Source organism: Thermobia domestica, chromosome 17 (genome assembly GCF_964235325.1).
Source record: "Thermobia domestica chromosome 17, izTheDome1.hap1.1, whole genome shotgun sequence".
Classification (NCBI taxonomy): Eukaryota; Metazoa; Arthropoda; class Insecta; order Zygentoma; family Lepismatidae; genus Thermobia; species Thermobia domestica.
In genome coordinates, this window is record NC_137470.1 from 150,711,411 (window position 1) to 150,732,460 (window position 21,050).

Sequence of the window (21,050 nt, forward strand, 5' to 3'; positions counted from 1 at the left end):
GATTTTGAATCCAATGAAACTATTTTTAAGTATATCCTTCCGTGAAGTTACGAGAAAAAAAATGATCACAAAGTTGGAATCTTTGAAATATCGCCTTGCTAATGGTTCATGTGCGTATGCTTTGAGATAGATATATATATATATATATATATATATATATATATATATATATATATATATATATATATATATATATATATACGATTGGGAATCAAAAAAAAAATAACCGGAGTTCCCAGATAAAAAGCATGAACTTCATTTATTTTTAATACAACTTTTCAACACCTCCAAATAGAATTGTTGGTTGACGAATTAGGGGGACGAATTCTGAGTATACGATCCTTTTGGCGTTAAGAAAAAAAAGAAAGGTATCGTCTTCAAATTCGATATAACCTGACGAGCTTATTTTAGACGAGAGAGCCCAATTACTTCATTGATTGTTTCTTTTACCTTCGTGATCACTGCACGATGGGCTTTCACGCGGCGATCCCTTTGCTCTTCGGTGAGAGGTCTGGATGCAAACTTACCAGCCAAGCGTCGCATTTCCAAATCTTCGTGGAAAATGCGCTGAATAACACGGATAAGTCTTCCGAGTCGGTCAAGTCTTCTGCGCCCATCTTCCCTGATGAGATCACGGATTTTGACAATGTTGTCCTCGGTTCGCGCACTTGAAGGACGACCCGAAGGGGGCTGACTTTCAACGATCATTGTCCGCCTCTTAAATGGAGAAAACAATTCATACACTTGCGTTTTCCTGATAGCATGTTCTCTATAAGCTGTTTGCGTCATTACAGCAGTTTTTGCTGCGTTCTTGCAGAGTAAAACACAAAACTTCACAGTCAAATGTTGTTCGTGAGAACTTGCCATTTTTTCGTGTCACAAGTGTACTATAGAGACACACACAACTGCCAGAAAAACCACACGCGTTGTTGTCGGTTGACATCACTTGGCAGAGTGAGGCAGGAGAGGTCCTCCCATAGTGCCCCAACGGCGAAACCTCGTACTCTGAGTATACGATGCGCAGGAGAACGATTCCTGTTATTTTTGGGTCTACCCTCGTATTTCTAATTGCTCTTTTTGTACTGCCTTGAGGAGGCTGAATTCAGTGGAACTATTTTTAAGCATATCCGTCCAACGTATCGCGAGAAAAATGACCTCAAAGTTCGGATCTTGGAAATAACACTTTTATCAATGGTAAAATTGCCCACGCTTCGATACATTTCCAAATTTTCTTTTTACATTAGTTTATGGACGCGGAATCTAATGAAGCTATTTTTAAATTTACGCATCCATGGGGTGCCTAGGGGAATTGATCTCAAATTTGGAGTGTAAATAATATAAATATTCCAATTACCAAATATATATATATATATATATATATATATATATATATATATATAATATAGGATACTTACCGAAAACTAAACTAAACCGTGGGAAAACTAAAGATTGTCCTGACGTATCGGAACAACAAACTAGTCCCTTCTTCAGTGGTAAGGTAACAAGGATAAAAATGGATGAGAGAAAAAATACATACCACCAAATAAATAAAACTGAGAGATGGGTACTGGAATACAACGAGCAGAGCACAGTTGACAAAAGAATCAGTAGGTTGGAAGAAGCTCAATGTCTATGCTACGTCAGTATTGGCAGATCCAAAATACATATCAAATTTAGGTAACCAGATTTTATCAATATTGCCAAAATCCAGATTTCAATCTGGTTTATATTTAGGAATAAAGAATGATTCTTTAATCTGTTTTTTTCTTCTTCTTTTTCTGAACCTATCACATTAACCTGTTTTATAGTGACGTAGCATAGACACCTTCCCGTGTGCTGTGCTTGTTCTTTTTTTAGTGCCCATTTCTCACGATATATTTATTTGGTTGTATGTATTCCTTTTTCCATACCATATTTCTCTCATCAATTTTTTTTCCCCTTGTTACCTTACTACTGAAAACAAAACTAGCTTGTTTTTCCGATATGTTTGGAGAGTATTTAGTTTCCCCCACGGGAGGATACATTGGTAAGTAACCAATAATTTGTTAATTTGAATCATCCTCTCGTACGCCTACATAATTTTGATAAATATCCCGAATTTGAGGTTAATTTTCTCGAGACTCAAAAGACGGACATGTTTGAGAATAGTTTTGTCGTGTCAGGATCCTCAAATTAGAATAAAAAGCGCAGTTAGAAATGTATCCAAACTTGGGCACTTTTTTGCTAGTGGCATGATTGTTACTTCTATGTTTTTCTAAAATGCCAATACACCACCTTGAAATCGGATGATACATGTATATTGTATGAACGTAATATGTGTATGATCTTGAACGCTCCCTGTTCGGAACTGTAGGTGTTTCATTCGAATAAAATTAGCCGCTCCCAAGCTATAACACTTTTAAATGGGATGAAGACTTGAGTCACCTTGTGAAATAAATGTAAATACTAGTGTAATGCGTATTTAAGTATTACCTTCATAAAAGCAGCAAAACACCACAGGTATTAAGAGCCTGCCTTACTAAAAATAACACAAAATTTACAATTTTTCTTTTGCTTATTTTTCATAAGTGAAAGGAGATAATGAAATGCAACTTACCACAATCATAGATAATGTTATTCTACAACAGAAAATATGAACCTGAGAAATTTTCAGTATTGCCATCCATAGAAATTACAGTGTTGCCAGAATAACATTTTTCCCAAAATCTAAGTTAAGGCAGCGGCTAGAGGAACGAATTCAGTTGTTTGATTATGATCATGTTGTCTTGGAATGCTGTGAACTACGTTTTAAATAATAGTTGTATTTAGTTTGTAATAAACAAAATACTTTTAACACAGTTATTAAAATTAAATAATAATGTTATTTAAAAAATAGTTCACAGGATTCCAAGACAACATGATACGTAATCAAATGTAGTTAAGTTCGTTCCTCTAGTCGCTGCCTTAACTTTGGGGGAAGTATTATTCTGGCAACACTATAATTTCTATGTATGACAACACTGAAAATTCTTCAGGTCTATTTTTGCTGTTGTAGAATAACATTATCTATGATTGTGGTAAGTTGTATTTCATTATCTCCTTTCACTTACGAAAAACAAGCGAAAGAGAAATTGTAAATTTTGTTATTTTTAGTAAGGCAGGCGCTTAACACTCGTGTATACCTTCATCAACACAAAACTATTGTGGTGGGCAAAATACTGTAAATGCCTAAGGGAATATAATTTCTAATATCGTGTAGGAGAGAGAGAGAGGAAGCGAGAGATACGATGTGTGTGTGTATAGCTAAACAAACATCTCTTTTTGCAGACAACTCCGGGAATTACTGTCAGACCTCGTATATATGAATGTGTTTTAGTACTCTGGTATTAACCGTACATTGTTTATCTTCTATAGTATAAGCCACAGCTCTGCAAAGAGAATGTATTAAACAAACAAAAGTGTGATATTATGCTATCTTTCATTCGATAATAGAGTTATGGTGTTTCTCTGAAATGACGTTTGAGTGCGAAAATAATTTCTGAAGTCGAACGAAATGTTCCATACAGAAATATATATATATATATATATATATATATATATATATATATAATCTCGAGTGTTCTAAAAATGCGCCCACGGACCACAGAGCACTATTATACAAGTCAAAATAAAGCAAAAAATATACATATTTGTATACCTTTCGGGTCCTCGTCTAAAGACATGAATTGCACTATGTGACAACGTCGCAGATAAAGAACCATAGAGTAGATCTATCAATCTATGAAATAGTTATATCGATTCTTTCCAGATGGCAGTAAAAGTTCAGAGGCGTTGACACTAGCGCCACCTATTAGCGTAACAATCGAAGTAACTACTTGATGGATTCGGAGAACAATGCTAATAATTCCAAGTTAATATGCGACGTTGTTGAAACTGTCGATTCCCTATAGCGGCTGAAGGAGGTGCCGACAGGTATACCAGTATATAACATTTTCACTTTATTTTGATCTGTAGAATAGTGCTCTGTGGTCCGTGGGCGCCCTTGTTAGAACACCCGATATAATGAACTTTATATTTGCACCCCCGTATTATAAACTATACGAAATTCTCTCATTTATACAAACTGATAATAATCAGATGTCATTGTACAAAGATACTGAAAATAAATATGATGAAAAAAAAACTTGTATTTTCTATACGGTACAAAAATATGCCACAATGAGCTATCCTACACAGGTATATACCTATAGTGAGCTACCAAAAGAGTTAAATAGATGTTCAACTCATAAATTGAAAAGTAAATTTCAGAAATTCTTAATAAAAATTCACACACAATTGAGTTGGGGACTCAATAACATTATTTTAATTAGTTTTTGAAATAAAATTCTTACTATCGTTGCCACATTATATACAATGAGGACCTGGTTTTGTGTAACGGATTTGCGTCTATTAGAAACTATCAATATGTTATTTTAAAGAAAGCAGTTGAGTTACTTTCAGGACTTTAGGTTACTACTAATCTTGGTAAGTGTCTATTGCAAGCCTCTTGTCTTTATACAGGGCGTTACAAAAATTTGTCACAATATTTTGAGAATACATTCCTCCCATCAAAATAAGAAAAACACGTTCATATGTACTTGCGGTCGGAAGCGCATAGTTTCGTAGTTATATGATGCCGAAAACGTGAAAAAAATAAATTTAAAGGTACATAGCTCCACCATTATTTTACCGATCGTAGTCGGGTAAAAATCACTGAGGAACTAGTATGTGAACTACCCAAATATCCGTCTTTCAGAACAGGTTGTCTCCACGTACCTCTCTAAAAATTGGTGTGCAAGTACTGGAGCATTCTTAAACGTGAATATTTGGATAGTTCACATATTAGTTCCTCAGTGATGTCTTGACCCGACTACGATAGATCCTATAGTAGTGGAGCTATAAACTTTTAAAGTTCACTTATTTCACAACTTCGGCACCCTGTAACTCCGCAAATATCCACTTTTGAGCACAGATCCATGTGGACTTTTTCTTATTTTCATGTGAGGAATCAGTACCCAAAATATTGTTACATATTGTTATAAGCTCGTTTCTAAGGTCAATAACGAAGAATAATTTATTGTTCTTATAATATGGAATGATATATTTTATCCGATGATGTATCTGATTAACGCAATTATACATTGTCGAAACCGTATTAAATATTATTAATGTGGCCCTGCATAGCATTGTCGCTAACATTCTCGCCTTGGAGAGCCAGATGCACATACCTGGCTGTCGAAATTTATTTCAATCTGAGTATCGATCTCGTTACATCAGAATCTCGATCAGGACACAAGTAAACGCAGTATTCAATCATGCTCTAAATTCTTGTGTTTGTAGTTACTATAATTTTTCCACATTAAGTCAATAACTGAAAATAACTAAATTTCAACTATGTAACTATCGTCTTCTGTAGCTTCTAATTTTGGAGCGATCCCGGTGGGGACATTCGGTCGAAAAATTGTAACACCTTTCTCAGGCGAGCCATTCTGAGTGACGTTTTTCCGGATTTTCCCTCATTCACACTAGACAGTTGCCGGGATGGTACCCAAAAAACCGGTTCCGGGCCGTTTACTTCCTTCTCTACTCCTTCCTTCCTTCCTTCCCCCTTCCTCGGATAGTGTGCTCCGCGAGGGACGTGACGGTATTAACCCTTAACCCTCGACGTCAGAATTTTTCACGTAAACCCCGACGTGGAGTCCCACGGACTCCGAAATATAATCTATATATATTTTTGTACGTAAAAATTACTGTTTTTAAATTTTTATTTCTTTTGCTTATTTTTAACGCTTTATGTATATTATAATGTATTATTACATAATTGAGTTAAAAAACAAAGGGTACACACATCAAAAAATCAACTAGGTTAACAACATGACCATATTACATTGGTCGAATTTTTCATAGCTGTAAAGTTTATTTACTGTTTCTAACACAAAATTATGTTGTTTTGTTGTTAGAAAAGGATATCAGAATACACTGAAACCACCGCATTTTTAACAATTACAATAGTAACGTGTGCTACAAGTTTCTAACTGGAATGACTTAGTATCTTAGAAACTTTTTATACTCGGGGGCAGAGCGTAGCTCATGTGAAATTTGTAACACCGTGTATTTAGACAACTCAAGGATGAATTTAACTAATCTTCTTAGGATAAGAAATGAAATAATCAATTTATTTTGGATATTTTCGACATCACACCACATGCTATCTGGACTCGATATGGTTTTAACTATAAAAATCTTCTAAATTGTAACGGCACAGAAACTTAACCATTATGTTTATCCAACATCGTAAATAGATGTTATACTCACAGGTAGTTCAGCTTTAATAATCTCCAATCGATGTCTTTTCACTATGCGATCTTAATTACAACTCTCCAGTCTACTCTCCGTCCTCAACCAGCACAACCCCTTTCCGGGATTCAGGTGCTTCCTGGTTGTAGCGTAGAGCTTAGCTCAGGTCTCCTTATGAAATGCCTTACTTTATTATTTCCGTATAGGAAAACTTCCTATAATTGTGGTGTGATGCCTACGTTATCTGTTTTTATTTTCCTAAACAGTTTGAATATCACTTCCTTGTTTTACAATAAACAAAATAAATTTAAAAAATACTTGTGAGGATTTTGGGCACTTTACAATAGATTATAAACCTGCAGGGCACAAAGATCACCAATGTGTGTGAACCCTACTTCTTGTCTGTTTCGTCCGTAATAAAATTCATCAGTAGCATATTTAGCTTTATCAGATGAATTGTCACTGTCATTCTCTGATATCTCCGACTTCCTTTCATGGTCACTTTGACTGACAACCCTTTCATCATCTACATTCGAAAACAATACATAATACAAATCCCTGCCCACATCGTTCATTATTCCTGCGACTTTCTCTCTAAATTTTGGTTCAGAATCCTTAACTGTGGACGGCAGAGACATTTTCGAAGTGGATTGTAGCCGAACAATTCAATTTCGATAGATATCACAATTTAAATCCACCTCATCAGCTGGAAACAGTAAATCATGTATGGCACAGGAATGTTACATAAACCCCGACATGGAGTCCCACGAACTTCGTGCAAACGCTCGAGCAGCACTGAAATAAATTTTCAGCACGCCTGCCTCAGAACAGCGTTCAAACTCAACTGACTAGAAGGTACTGAGAAGGGCGTGGAGCTACACAAAAAATAAAATGATATATATATAGGTATTACATTACTCTCGGAGTCCGTGGGTCTCCACGTCGGGGGTTAAGCGTTAAGGCCATAGCTCCCGGTAATGCTCAGAAATACTGTATGCATAAATAAACCGAGAGCACGTGGAAATAAACATTCGGCCATACGGGAGTATTATGGACATTTGCGAAAGAGTGCAATAATAAAGCTTGCATTTTAAAATAAATGCAATTGTTCTCTGTATCAGAATTAGTGGTACGCGTTATGAGTATTACAAACACTGGTGACCTTTGATCAGGGCCGTGACTTGTGGGGGTAGGGAGGCAACTGCCTACATTTAAGCTCTCCGCCGTTCGAGGGGAAGGAGAAGTTCAAGATAAGACTTCCTTACTGCATATAAGAAGATACAAACATGTATAAATGATGCATGGAATAGCTTCACCACATCCCAGAAACAACACAAAAGAAGCTCTTAAATGAAGCCAAAATGTGATCTGAACCCATATCAGTAAAATTAAAACATCTACTTTAAGCTTCCAGAAAAAATAGGCCCCCAGAAATAATATATGTATTTCTTAAAGGTTGAAGTTGTGCCAAACATTGTTTCCCACAATTTAACAAGTGAAGCCTGGAATAGGGCCCGAATATCACTTCCTAAAGGACTGAAAATAATTTAAAAAGTACTTCTGCCCCATTATCTGAACAAAATATATTACCTTAAGATTACGCTTAAATGTAGCTGGGCCCTAGTTCAGTAAAAAAATAAATAAATAAATAAATAAATAAAAATAAATAAAAAAAATTAAAACAACCCCCCCCCCCCCCAGAACTGATAAAATGTTTGTTTAGGTTTTAAAATCTGGGATGATCCTAATTTCATATTTTAATAAGAGAATCCCAAAATGTAATGCTTGTCTCGCTAGGAAAAGTTCCAAGCTACGTCGCTAACCTTGTTTATGTAATACATATTTCATAATCTAAACTTATCTATGCTTTATTAAAAAAAAAAAAAAAAAAAAAAGAAAAAAAAAGAACTAACGTTGATATATAAAAATATTTTCGTAGATGGAGGTGCCAAACCCTTAACAAAATCATTGCATCTTTCCTGGTTCTCCGAAATTTTTTTCCAATATGTTATAATTTCGTCTCCTGTTGGTTTCTGCTTACGACCATTCAAATTCTTTTACTATGTTAATAAAACATTTTGTGTGCTTTGGTGATGATATTCATTAAAAGTGTGTTTCGCTATAATATTTTGTCAAACTGTGAAAAATATTGTATACATGTTACTATTGCGTTAGTTTCTGTCCTTAAAATTTGCATGGAATACTATCTCGTCTTAATTCTTGTGGTGTATATTATGAGTGTTCTTTCTAAATTCTAATAAACAATAGAAAGCTTTAGAAATGTATTAGCTTTACTTATTTACCTTGTATGATCCGCTACAAAAGTTGTTTCATCTTGAATAATTTCAGAATGGAAGGACAATTTGAGTACATTTTTCAGTAAATTAAAAAGAATGTAATTTTATATATGTACGTTCCGGTCATGCCAGTGTTATTCTCAAAATAAATTTTACCGAACGGAAAGAATTTTTGCCGTTGAATGTGCATACTATTATAGACTCTTGTATGTACAGTCCGCAGCAAAAAACCTGCAACATGAGCATGTAAGTTTATTGTGAAACTACGCCTAACAGTGCAGGGAAAAACATAACGTCTAAGTGGCATGAATCACGCCAGGAGAAACCTCGGCGTCTTCCCCTGCACATTTATTTTGGAGCAAAATACTTCGTAGTTTCACAATAAACTTACATTTGCATGTTGCAGGCTTTTTGCTGGGGATTGTACAATACAGAAGTTGTCAACCTGTCATTTAACCTGTTACAAGTTGCACAATTAAAAAAAAAAAAAAAAAAAAAAAAAAAACTTATAAATCAAATTCGTTTTAAAGAGTTATTTTTAATGGATAATAGATTTTTTCATATTAAATATGGATCATAAGATAGGTTTTGCATGACTTTTCTTTAAGAAACATTAAATTTTTTTATCACATACAATTGAAATTTAGAAAATTTGTCAGGTCAGGTGAACCTTGCATTTAAATAGATGAAAGTTTTATGTATATAATTCTGTATGTGAATATTCCAATGTGCACTGAATTGTGCGGAACATGGACGATAAAGGAGTACAGGAAAACAACAAGAGTGTTGGATTTCACGTCGTAGCAATATGATACCCTTCCAAACTATCCAATTTCGTTTTCCGAGAGCGGAAGAATTTTCCCTCTGATACCTGTCAACAAATGGATATAATAGTTCTATAGGAGTTCTGCGTGGCATAGTTATGAAAATTTTAAATAAATAAAAATTCAGAGTAAGCTGGTTTTTCACAAGATATGCTATTAAAAATAAACCTGTACTAGATATTAGCTGAATCTGATGAAGTTTCACGTCAATTTAAGCAGAAAATCAATTGAGAGAGAAAGGAACGAGAAATAAAACAGGCATCCTTATTAAGTGCATTTTGAGTGAGAAACAATGATAAAACAGGCATCCCTATTTTTAAAAGATAATTGAGTGCATTTTGTCTTTCAGAAATACAGGGTTTGTTCGGGAAGTAGCAGAAGCATTCCCTTCCACCGCCAAAACGTGGTGAAGGAGGGATGTTACTGCGAAGTGTAGATCGAGTTTAAGATGAACCCCTCTCAAGGTGCCTTGTCATCTCCGCAATGAATCGTTTGTTACAGCAGCGTTATCACCGGAAACGAATCGTAGCGTTTTGAGTATGACCCCGCGACAAAGTTCTGAATGGCAGGCACACTCCCGCCTCACCACGCCCGAGAAAAGCCCCTATGAGCAAGTCGAAAATTAAATTGATGTTAATCATCTTTTTTTGACTGCAAAGGAGCGGTTCACAGAGAGTTTGAACCGCCTGGTCAGACTGTGAATGCTGCATTCTACGTGGAAGTACTTGAAAGACTCAGAAACGAGTCGCCCGCGTCCGGCCAACAATCGCTGGATCATGGAAGCTTCATCACGACAATGCGCCGAGTCACACCGCCTTTGCTGTCATGGACTTCCTGACCAAACATGGCATCACACAGCTTCCCGAGCCACCCTACAGCCCAGATGTCGCTCCTGGTGACTTCTTGCTCTTCCTCCGACTGAAAAGGTCATGAAAAGACGGCACCACGGCTCGGTCCAGGCCATTTAAGAGGCCGTAACGAGGGAGCTGAAGAGTATTCCAGTTTCGTCGTTCCAAGGAGCCTTCAATGATTGGCAGAGTCGCTGGCAACGCTGTGTTGATGCAGAAGGGGCATATTTTGATAACTATTAAGTCGATGTGTCAAAATTGTGAATAATTAAAAATAAAAATTAAATCCTACTATTTTCCAGACATACCCTGTATAAGCATCTTATGTTTCTTTTTTTGTACTTGTAATAGCATGTGTTAAGTGTAAATTTCCATTTTGTTAATTTTTGTGGCTTTCACTGCCTGCTATATGTCATCTTTTGTATGTTTATCGTATGTTTTTGCATGATGTTTCAAATTGTTTTGTGTGATCCCTTAATACCCGTTTCTTTTTGCAGTACTTTTTATCCTTGGTAGTTCCTTATATATAATCAAACCTGCAGAAGGGAACATTGTCCAGAAAGTTGGATACTGCATTGGCGTGAGTATTGTGTGAAATGAGTAACAATGTATTGTTGTATACCAAAGATTGTCATATAGGAATTAATGTTCAACAATGGTGTAAGGTCTTTTTCTGTGTATATAATATATCCATTTGTATCTTTTACCATTGTTTTCTTAATAGAGCTGTTTTAGTAAGCTAAAACTCAACTTTTCCTGACAACGAAGCCTGGAAGGGCTTAAGTCACCAGCCGTTGATTTGAAATTGAAGATGTGTGGTCAGTACATCATAATTCCAATTTCCAGTTTTCTTAATCAAAACTTCTTTCATTTAAGTAGCTCCACAATTTTCCTCACGACACTTAGTGATTACTGCAATAGCAACACTATCTTTTCTTCTTCAGTCGACAATTGTCTATGTACTGACCAGACTCCACATTACTTGAGTTCAGTTATCTCTCAGAACAGGTAGACTAGTCCGGCAGAAGCATTCCTGTTGAATCCATTTATTACGACACGGAAGTGCAGAATACCTTTTTGCTCTAAATGTATTGAATTGGCTATTATTATCAAACGGGTAGGAAGAGGTGCAGATATGGCCACTTGGCCACAATGAAACGTATTAAGAATTCCTTAAATTTTCTTTCTACATCTTATTTTTTCGGATTAGAAGATCCAATATATTCAATAAAAATTTTCTTGTAGGTCTTATATCTGGAGAACTACATATAGTGTAGCCAAACCCAAACTATCACTTTACTCATTACGGTGTGTTTATTCCGTAGAAAATACGAAAACTCGATTCAAAAATGTGGCCCCTGATCTAAAAACTAATTATTGGCCAGGATTGCAATCTTTTGTACATTTATTATTATTATTATTCCTAATATATATATATATGTCTCAAGCAATCGTATATGTTACGATGTAATAGCCAATTGTGTATTGATGAGTAAAAAGGATGACATTGTAAAAAGTCTTCATTGGAGGATTCCGGTACTAAAGTATGAAAGAACTACTAATAAATGCAAGTTGAAAAACTTATCTTGTAAACGTTACGGACGTGAGAAATTTTCTCGACTTGCTTGAAACGAATAGTTGGGAATTGAGTAGTTACATTCACGGCAGTTAACTGCCGAACTCCACTTTAGATCATTGTTGAGGTAATTCGTATTAAAGATATTCGTTGAATGATTGGTAAGAAAGCCACTTGTATTTGGAGTTTCTCCTTTTTATCCTTCTTAAAACAGAACTCACGTTTGGGAGTGGATTCTACCGATATGTTTTAGAGGCAAATGTATTCCACAGGTATAATTTTCCTGTTTTTGGTCTTTAAGCTTCGTAGTATCTTTTGTAAAGATACGAAATAAGCTTCTTCAACCGATCTTTTTTTTTTTTTTTTTTAATTCAATCCTGGTAAATATTTCTTTTGCAGCAGCAAAATTATTAATACCTGTCTCCTTATTTGTTTAATTTATTTACTTGTTGCGGTGAAGGACTGTGTTCTGTGTGTGTTTTATTGTTATCACTGTATGCTGTAGTTTGCTTTTTGCTGACTGTACCATGTTTCAAAGGATGTTGTGCCATTTTTACATAAACTCACCTTTTGGTGTTTTATCCGTGATTTATTTAATTTTAACTTGCGATTTCAAACGCACTGATTGCGTTCATTGTCAGTTTTGCTAATTTGGGGAATTGTTGTACAATTATTTAATTGTTACAATTTTACGTTTCGATATTAATCAAGTTCTGTTATAATTCAGTTTCATTCAAATTTATAATATAATAGTTAATAATAATAATAATAATAATAATAATAATAATAATAATAATAATAATAATAATAATAATAATAATAATAATAATAATAATAATAATAATAATTATTATTATTATTATTATTATTATTATTATTATTATTATTATTATTATTATTATTATTATTATTATTATTATTATTATTATTATTATTATTATTATTATATATTGTAAATAAATAATTGCCAATATCACTTACTTTTAAGCCTTCCTCTCTGTTCAATATGGGGAATCAACCAATGAAATGGCAAAATCTGACCTGACGATCTTAGATTTTTGTAAAAATTGGTGCACAGCTTTATTACAGTGGGAGATGAAAAAATTCCAAATCTTACCCCTCTCCTCCTGAAAGTGTCCCCATACAGGGTGTTCAAAAATGCCTAAAAACTGCATTTTTTCAGTTGCAGTGATTATTAAAAATTGTCATAAAATGGTTAATATGTGCACTAGAGACGTGGAACGAACACCATTGGAAAGCTTAAAGATTGCTCTACAAGTTGTATTATACTTATAAAATAAATAAATAAATAAATAAATAAATAAATAAATAAATAAATAAAAAGTAACACTGAGCTCCTCCGTGGCTAAGCGGTTAGCGTACGCGCCTTTGGCGTGGGAGGCCCGGGTTCGATTCCCGGCGGGAGCTCATGTGGTTCGGATTCCACGTTAATCAGTAGGTCCATGTCTCATATAGCCTCGCTGCTGAACGGGACGTTGTAAATGTTTCACTAATAACCTGACAATATTGCATAATATAAAAAGTAACACTTTAAAAATTCAAATAAGATTTCAATTTCGCAATACTCTGGCAATACTGGCAATCTGGCAATACTCTTGGAGCACTTTCAGGTATTTTGTTCTGTTCTTTCTCTCTCACCTTTTTACCTCACTTTTCTACCGTTTTGAAAAATGCTACAAGTACCCCGCATAGTGTAGTCCCTAATTCTCTCGCCTTTGGTTCGATTCTCGGTCTAAAATGTGTAATGGCTTTTTCAGACCAGACATCCTGAGTGAAGTTTTCCCTTTTTCTTCATTCATACCACGTAAATGCCGGGATGGTACCTTTCTTTCTTCCTTTTTTCCTCGCATAGTGTGCTCGCCGAGGTACGTCATCCCTTATACGTGACGGGCGTAAGGCCAAAGATGCCGGTTATGTTCAGAAATATGAGTAAATAAAAACATGCTACAAGAGATTAGAACGTAAATTCGAAAAGTTGATTTTATCTGTAAAGAACATTGCAATTTTTCAATTTTCTTAGTACTTGAATATATTGATTCATGTTCTTCATGTAAAATTTATTTTCAATATGAATGTAATTTTGATCTTTTAAACGCATCTTTAAGTAAGGTGATTGTTCTTTTCAGATAATGATAAGTACTAAGTTCCTCGTTACCAATCTTCAAAATTTGGTTACAAGATTGCAATACTTATTCTATTGTTATCTTTCTATTTTCTTAGAAAAAAAAATGGTTGGTTGGATTCCAGAATAACGTCACTTCAGCACCAAGACTGTATGAAACATGGTACTACAACTTAATGTAGAATCCAAACCACATGAGCTCCTACCGGAAATCCAACCGTATTTCCCACGCTGAAGGCTCGTGTGATAACCAAAGAAAAAGAAAAATATTCAACGGGCAAATGAATTAATATATGATTATATTTTAATTAGGCGTCAACAGCGATGCTATTTGTTCCCGTCACAACAAAACTAAATAAATGAATTGATAAATGATCATATTCAGTGGGGCGTCAGCAGTGAGGCTATTTGCCCCCGTGACGATACAATTAAATAAAATAACTCATAAATGATTATATGGGGCGTCAGCAGCGAGGCTGTTTGTCCCCGTCATGATAGAATTAAATAAAATATCGCTATTAGAGTATTTTGATGAATCATCATTTGTAAGGTAAACATGGTGGCAAAACATCAACCAAACTGTTATCAGTATATTGACTGTATATTGATTGACTGTTACCAGTATAGAATTGGATTTCAGTTGTTGTTTCATTAATTTGATTATTATAATTTGTAAAAGGAATAACGTTCTTATTGGTTCTGATTAGGTTTAGATTACTTTAGTTTTCTTCACTGTTGTGGGAATATATAGGTTGGAAGAAATTAATCTTGAAGTGGGAATGGAAAATAATTTGCTTACCAAAAGCAATGAAAACACAAATTCAATGGAGGTACAACATATGGACTTTCGCCAGATACTTCACTAGATAAAAACGGGAAGAAATGAAAGCGTATTAATTTTCATCAGCCTTGCTTTTATTCTAGACCTACATTCTCTAATGTATGTCCTTATCCCTCTAGTTCAAGCGGAAGTAATGGAAATTCACCATTTCCGGTTTTAATAAATCATTATAGAGCAGATGAGAGAAAGTGCGAGAAACTGATTTTTGTATGGAATCAGTTTCAAGAATAGATCCCTTTCCATTCTTAACGCTAGGCGACACGATGGCTCAGTGGTAGACTGCTTATCTGTAGTGCGTGGGGCCCTTGGTTCGATCCCCGGGCAGGTAAATTTGTAGTGGAAAACATCGTGTCCGTGGGTTTTCTCGGTGCACTTCCGTATTCTCCCCCTTCTTATTTCAAAGTTCTTCTATCATTCACTTGCCTTAATCAGTCTTGCTTAGCCTTAAGGGCATAATCGTGCGATGTTAAATTGAAAGATTTCATTTCATTTTCCATTTTTAAATCCATTGCAACTTCCGGTTTCACTATTGATCCCCTTAGACTAGAACTGAGACATAGATAATGAGTTGAATTGCCGAAGAATATTTTCAATCTCAGCTTTAATCTTTCTATTGAAACCTGAAGTTGTCAAAATATTATTTCCGATTAATATTGGATTTCCATAGAGCAAGAACGATATCAGATAACGATAATATTGTATTTTCATAGAGAAAGAACGATAGGAGATAACGATAATATCGATTTCCATAGAGCAAGAACCTAGGAGATAACGATAATATTGGATTTCTGTAGAGCAAGAACGATATGAGATAACGAAACAATTGGACTTTGATAGAGCAAGAACGATAGGAGATAAGGAGCAAATGTTTCTCGGTAGGACTATGGATTTATGAAACATAGACAATTGTCCATTTTTTAAGTTTGTACTTCTGGATCTCATGGATATGTTACGGTTCATACCAACTTTTATTTGTTGTGTTATTTATAGTTGTTACTTCGTTTGTACAAATTATTGAAGTGTTTTTTTTTTCTTCTTCTGTTTTTGTTTGTAATGTGGTAGATGCTTTGCTATTTTTTTCCTGAGTTTACTTTTGCATTACCTTTATTGGGTCCATTGTTTTTGGATCCCGGCGTAACCATGCGTGAACTTATAGTTTGACTCCAGGCGTGTATATATATATATATGTGTGTGTGTTCATGTATGTATGTATGGCGTGGAGGAGGGATTGGGATCGATACCCAGCATCTCCACCGTGTCATGTTGATATTTATAGTACGTATGAAAGTATTAAAGGCAACTTGAAAATATAAATTGTCAGTTCCACTAATGTGTTGGGGGTGTTATCTCCGCCACCAGCAATCAAAAGCTGGAAACTTGCACAAAACTCATCTCTTTCCTCCTCTTATGCCATAAAAGGTAAAATCTTGGGATTTTTAGGAACACCACAAACACGTTGGAGGCACAGGACATGTACACTCATGTCAAAAATTATTGTCGCATGTCTATAAATAAGTTTTTGTAGGAATATAATTTGGTAACGAATTCGCTCGGTATTTCTTATAATGTTAGGATGTGTATAATCGCCAAAGACATGTGCGTGGCAAATTTCATGTCAAACGAGCAGTAAATAAGAACAATAAAACGAAAATAAAACTTTCTTGTCCATTTAGCAACATTTTATTTTACTCATTCTAATTTTCTTATTTATAATTCTTTTGCTATGAAATTTACCACAAATACAAATTTCCCGATTATATACATAGTATCAGTATTTAAAGTACCTTGCAAAATCATTAACATATTATATTGTTACAAGAAGACAGTTATAGATATGCGGCAATCATTTTGGACATTAGTGTACCTCCAAGGTTGATACCTCAAGCATTGACCAACAGCGACCTCACTTGAGGTGTAATGTCCAACGTGAAATTTCCAATTCAGCTGATTTAAAGTAGGAAAGGCAGATTAGGAATGAAAAAGCGGACGTGGAACAGCGTCGTTCTGAGGAAAACATTAGCTCACGGATTGGTCAATAACAAAATATTGACCTGACAAAGTAACACAAGAAAAGTATGGCTGACATATGAAAGGACCTGTTGCGTGAAGAAAGCAGCAAGTAAGGGAAAAATAAAGTATGAGGATTATGAAGTAATTACATGCGGGTTAAACAGACTTCTGATATTGCATTGGTTTAATGATCCAATAAATTTTATACATGTTGCCTAAAGCTTCTTAGAAGCAAAATTTAATTCTTCAGAAACCTTTTGAAGAAAGAAAGAAAATGAAATTTTCGTAAATGACAGCGACTGGAACCGAACACTGAAACTTTCTAGAGCACATCTCTCTTCATACAACATTTGCGTGTTTGTTACTTTATTTCTCGGTAACTACTGGCCGGATCTGAATGAAATTCGGTGGTCAAGTAGCCCATCGTCTAAGGAATAAAGATCAATGTGCTCTGTGGCCGAGCTAGCACAGACTTTAGGTCGACTGGTATGTGATACTCTATTTTTCGGTAACTACTAAGCTGATTTGAACAAAATTGTATGAGCAAATAGCCCATAATCTATGGAATCAAAATCGCTACATTTTGGGGTCGGGCTTGGCCAGAAACAAACTTGGCTCGACAACAGAGGCTGTGTTCCACAACTTCGCATCCCAGAATCTTCTGGGTTCGTTTCAGTTCGGCGTTTCTATTACCGTTTCTGTTCTATAGCGATCAAAGGCGAAACCGGAAACTGTTGATATTTCTCTCTTCCGGTTTGAGTGGAAGGTTAACTGAGGAGATTGTATCTATTCTTGGAACTCTGAATTTATTCCAAAAACTGCTTGTCGATATCTCTTACCATTTTTCCTCTACAGAGATTGATATTGAAGCAGCAAGAAGTAGTAGTAATAGTACTACTACTACTACTACTACTACTACTATTACTACTACTACTACTACTTCTGAACTTAAGACTTTCCCACCACAGAGATTGATATTGAAGCATACTACTTTCTCTTTAAGTAGTGTGTTACAAATAGAGATAATACCTTTTAATATGTCACTAAATCGATTTTTTAAAAAAAAGTTTGTCCGACCATTCAAAAAATTATTTATTTTTACCACTTCCGATTTGAATAGGGAATTAACAAGGGAAACGGAACCTATTCTTTCAAATACGGAATCTATTCCAAAGAACCACTTCTCGATATATCTTACGTTCTTACTCTGGTACCTGTCAATAGACGGAGTGATGTAGGCATTCTATAAGACTTCCTATAAGATACTTCACATAGCATAGTTTGGGAGTCTAATAAAATTCAAGAAACATTTTTTTTGTTGTTGTTGTTTTATCCTGTTTTCATCAAGAAAGAAGAGAATAACTATTCACAAAAATGAACACATTTACTTAGTTGTGAGTTGGATTATTTTATCGTAGAATTAAGTGCCAGTGTTGAGGGCATAAGATGGAATAAAAGGAGGGCCGAAACGAAAGTGTAACGGCAGAAAGACTCTGACCTTTCTGACCAGGGGTGTAGCCACGGGAGTGGGAGACATCGGGGCCGTCCCCCCCCCCCCCTTAAAGACCAGCTTTTAAAACGTCATCGTAAGACTACCTCGCTTCAGTCATTTAAAAATAGCAAATTTTATATGTAATTAATAATGTACGGTAAATTATTTACCGATCCTTACCAATCGAAAAATAGTATGGTATCTCTTCCGTGTAAGAAATGACCAAAAGCACAGCTTGCTACCACATCTGTTACAATCAATTGATCTAGTTCTCCTGTGAGAATCATGTCCAATATGAAGCATGAAGATATTTTATATAGGCCTATTTTAAAGTAATTGTCAATCTATACGAGACGAGAACTTTTATCGTGAACGGAAACGTGACCACTGAAGTTACTTTTAAAACAGGGATGTATCAAATTCCTTGGACATGGAAAAACTTACGTTATTTGGCAACAGTGGTTTTTCAGTAATCCACGCCGAAAAGCATAATAAAAACTATCTCGTACATAATATTTATGGAGAAGAACAAAAAAGGGATAAAAACTAAGAAAACAGTGTTCTTAGCTTTCCGAACGGAAACCAAAATTTTCAGGCCTCAAAATCACTAGCTGTAGCATTTTTTTCTTTTTTTTCTTTTCTTTCTTTCTTTCTTTTCTTTCTTTCTTTTTTTTTTTTTTTGGCTTTGAACATTGTAGCTGGCCCCCGTCAAAAATAACTGGCCCCTCCTAAGTAAACCTGGCTACACTCGTGCCAGGGACCCTTTTGACCCGGGTCCTTTAACGCAGGACCCTTTTGATTGTCGCCGTTTTGTGTGTACCCTTCCTACATGACGCCTACGATTCACAATTACATTCCAGCCGCGACCAAATTCGCAGTTGTGTGTGGATTCAGTTGTAGAAGGGAGTAAATAGAGGATCATCTCGGAACGTAAAAAAGAAACCAAGCACAGATTCAACATTGGTATTTGGCCGATCTTTCGTTCAATATTTGCTAAACTTTATTTTCACTCCTACGACGGCCACCCTTCTTCTCTTACCTCGTAAATGAAATTGTTTTATGTCCCATCTCATTGCATTGTAGGCTGAAGAAGTCTGATGATGGATGAAAGTAAATTATTATGAAAGAACTGGTGTAACAATAACAGGGAATGTGGCTGCAGAATTTACAAAAAAAAAAAAAAAATCCATGGAAAGCATCCTTACCTTCCATATTACATATTAAAACATTAAAAAGGGGTAAAAAAAAAATGCAAAAGGAAGACCCTTGGGTCCTCCAAGGGCTGACCATTCGGTCACCCTCCCAAATATTAAATTGGGTTGTGGTATATGTGTTCTTTCACACAAATAACTTATTTCGAAAACGTCCTTATATATTCAATGTAGAGAAAAAATGCCACCTAAAAGAGGTGTAATTTTGATCCAAATTAAGATTTTCTGAAGCAACAAAGAAAATATTTGATATCACATTCTAGTTGCAAATATTATTTCGCATTTTTTCCATTATGCAAGAATTTTATATAAGACTTATTAAATAATTACGATATATCAAGATTTCAGGGTTATTATGCTGAAAGTTGCACGCCTATTACAGAAGACAGGGAATGAATTTTACGGTAACGCATTTGTTTCATTTTTAATTTCCTTTAATCTATATTTGTGCCACATAAGGATTGGGATGTTGATTGTTCACCTAATTACCTGGAAAACTAATTGTCTAGCCATTGGTGTACAGAAGTTAACTTTTTTGATTGCTATGCAAAATCAGAATATTTCGAAAAATCACATTTACAAGGTACTATACTAAAGATTACGCTGCATTGATCTCGACTAAAACTTATTATTAGTGAAGTTATGTTTGATAATTATTGTTTTTGATAATAATGTCGGTGAGCCGTAAATAAAACAAAAGAGTAACTAAAAATAACAACATGAATTATTGCTCATGAGGTTTTAGGTCCCCATTCCGTAACTGTTTGCGGCAACGCAATGCAAAATCTGCGTGTAGTTTGCTGTAATAGGCATACCAGTTCTATAATGCACAATTTGTCAGTTAATCTAGCAGTTCTAATTGATTTTTGGGGTTAAGTGCCGTATCACCGGACCAATTTTAGGAAATTTATCGGGTCAATTGAAGAATTTATTTAAGTTTGTGAGAAAGAATAAGTACAAGGCAGGTAAGGGGAATAGTAAAAGTTAAAAAGTGGTTGTATTTGTTGATTGTTTTTGATGTTGTTATGGGCACTGTATATGGAGGCGGATGGACTATTTCGCGGAGAGGTATACTTATTTTACTATACGGATCCATAAATTGTAAAATGTACAGAAAAAAAAAATGGCAAGTCTTTAGTTTGCCCATTTCATGTCGAGAACAGAACCCAATCAACCCCTGCCGGGCTTCTAACCCGTTCCTACTACTACTATTACTACTCTTACTCCTGCTCCTACTAATACTTATACTATTGATCCGTATTAAAGTAGTACTACACGCCTAACGTAACTTAATGTAATCCAACAAAATATAACCGAATGCAATACATTTTGGTGCTTTTTTTCAGTTTTCAATTTTCAAGTAGTTCAAAATGCCGATTTTTGTGCTTCACAATTCTTGTGAAGGCTCCTACGGATATAAATACTATATAATCTTAATATAGTAAATATTTCCCTAATATTTTGCTGAAGAAGGATTTAAACCTTTAAATAGA

General features: G+C 35.0%; 1 protein-coding gene across 4 annotated transcripts in view; it reads left to right on the forward strand.

Moving 5' to 3' along the window:
• The window catches only part of LOC145674409 (solute carrier family 15 member 1), a 301,314-nt gene that overhangs the window by 226,682 nt on the left and 53,582 nt on the right, over nucleotides 1-21,050 (forward strand). For 3 of the 4 annotated variants that reach the window (XM_081744434.1, XM_081744436.1, XM_081744437.1), the window contains one exon: nucleotides 10,782-10,864. The exons of the other annotated variant lie outside the window; for it this stretch is intronic. In XM_081744434.1, the coding sequence (XP_081600560.1) occupies nucleotides 10,782-10,864 (83 nt within the window). The remainder of the gene's footprint in view (nucleotides 1-10,781; nucleotides 10,865-21,050) is intronic. 4 annotated transcript variants of the gene reach the window in all.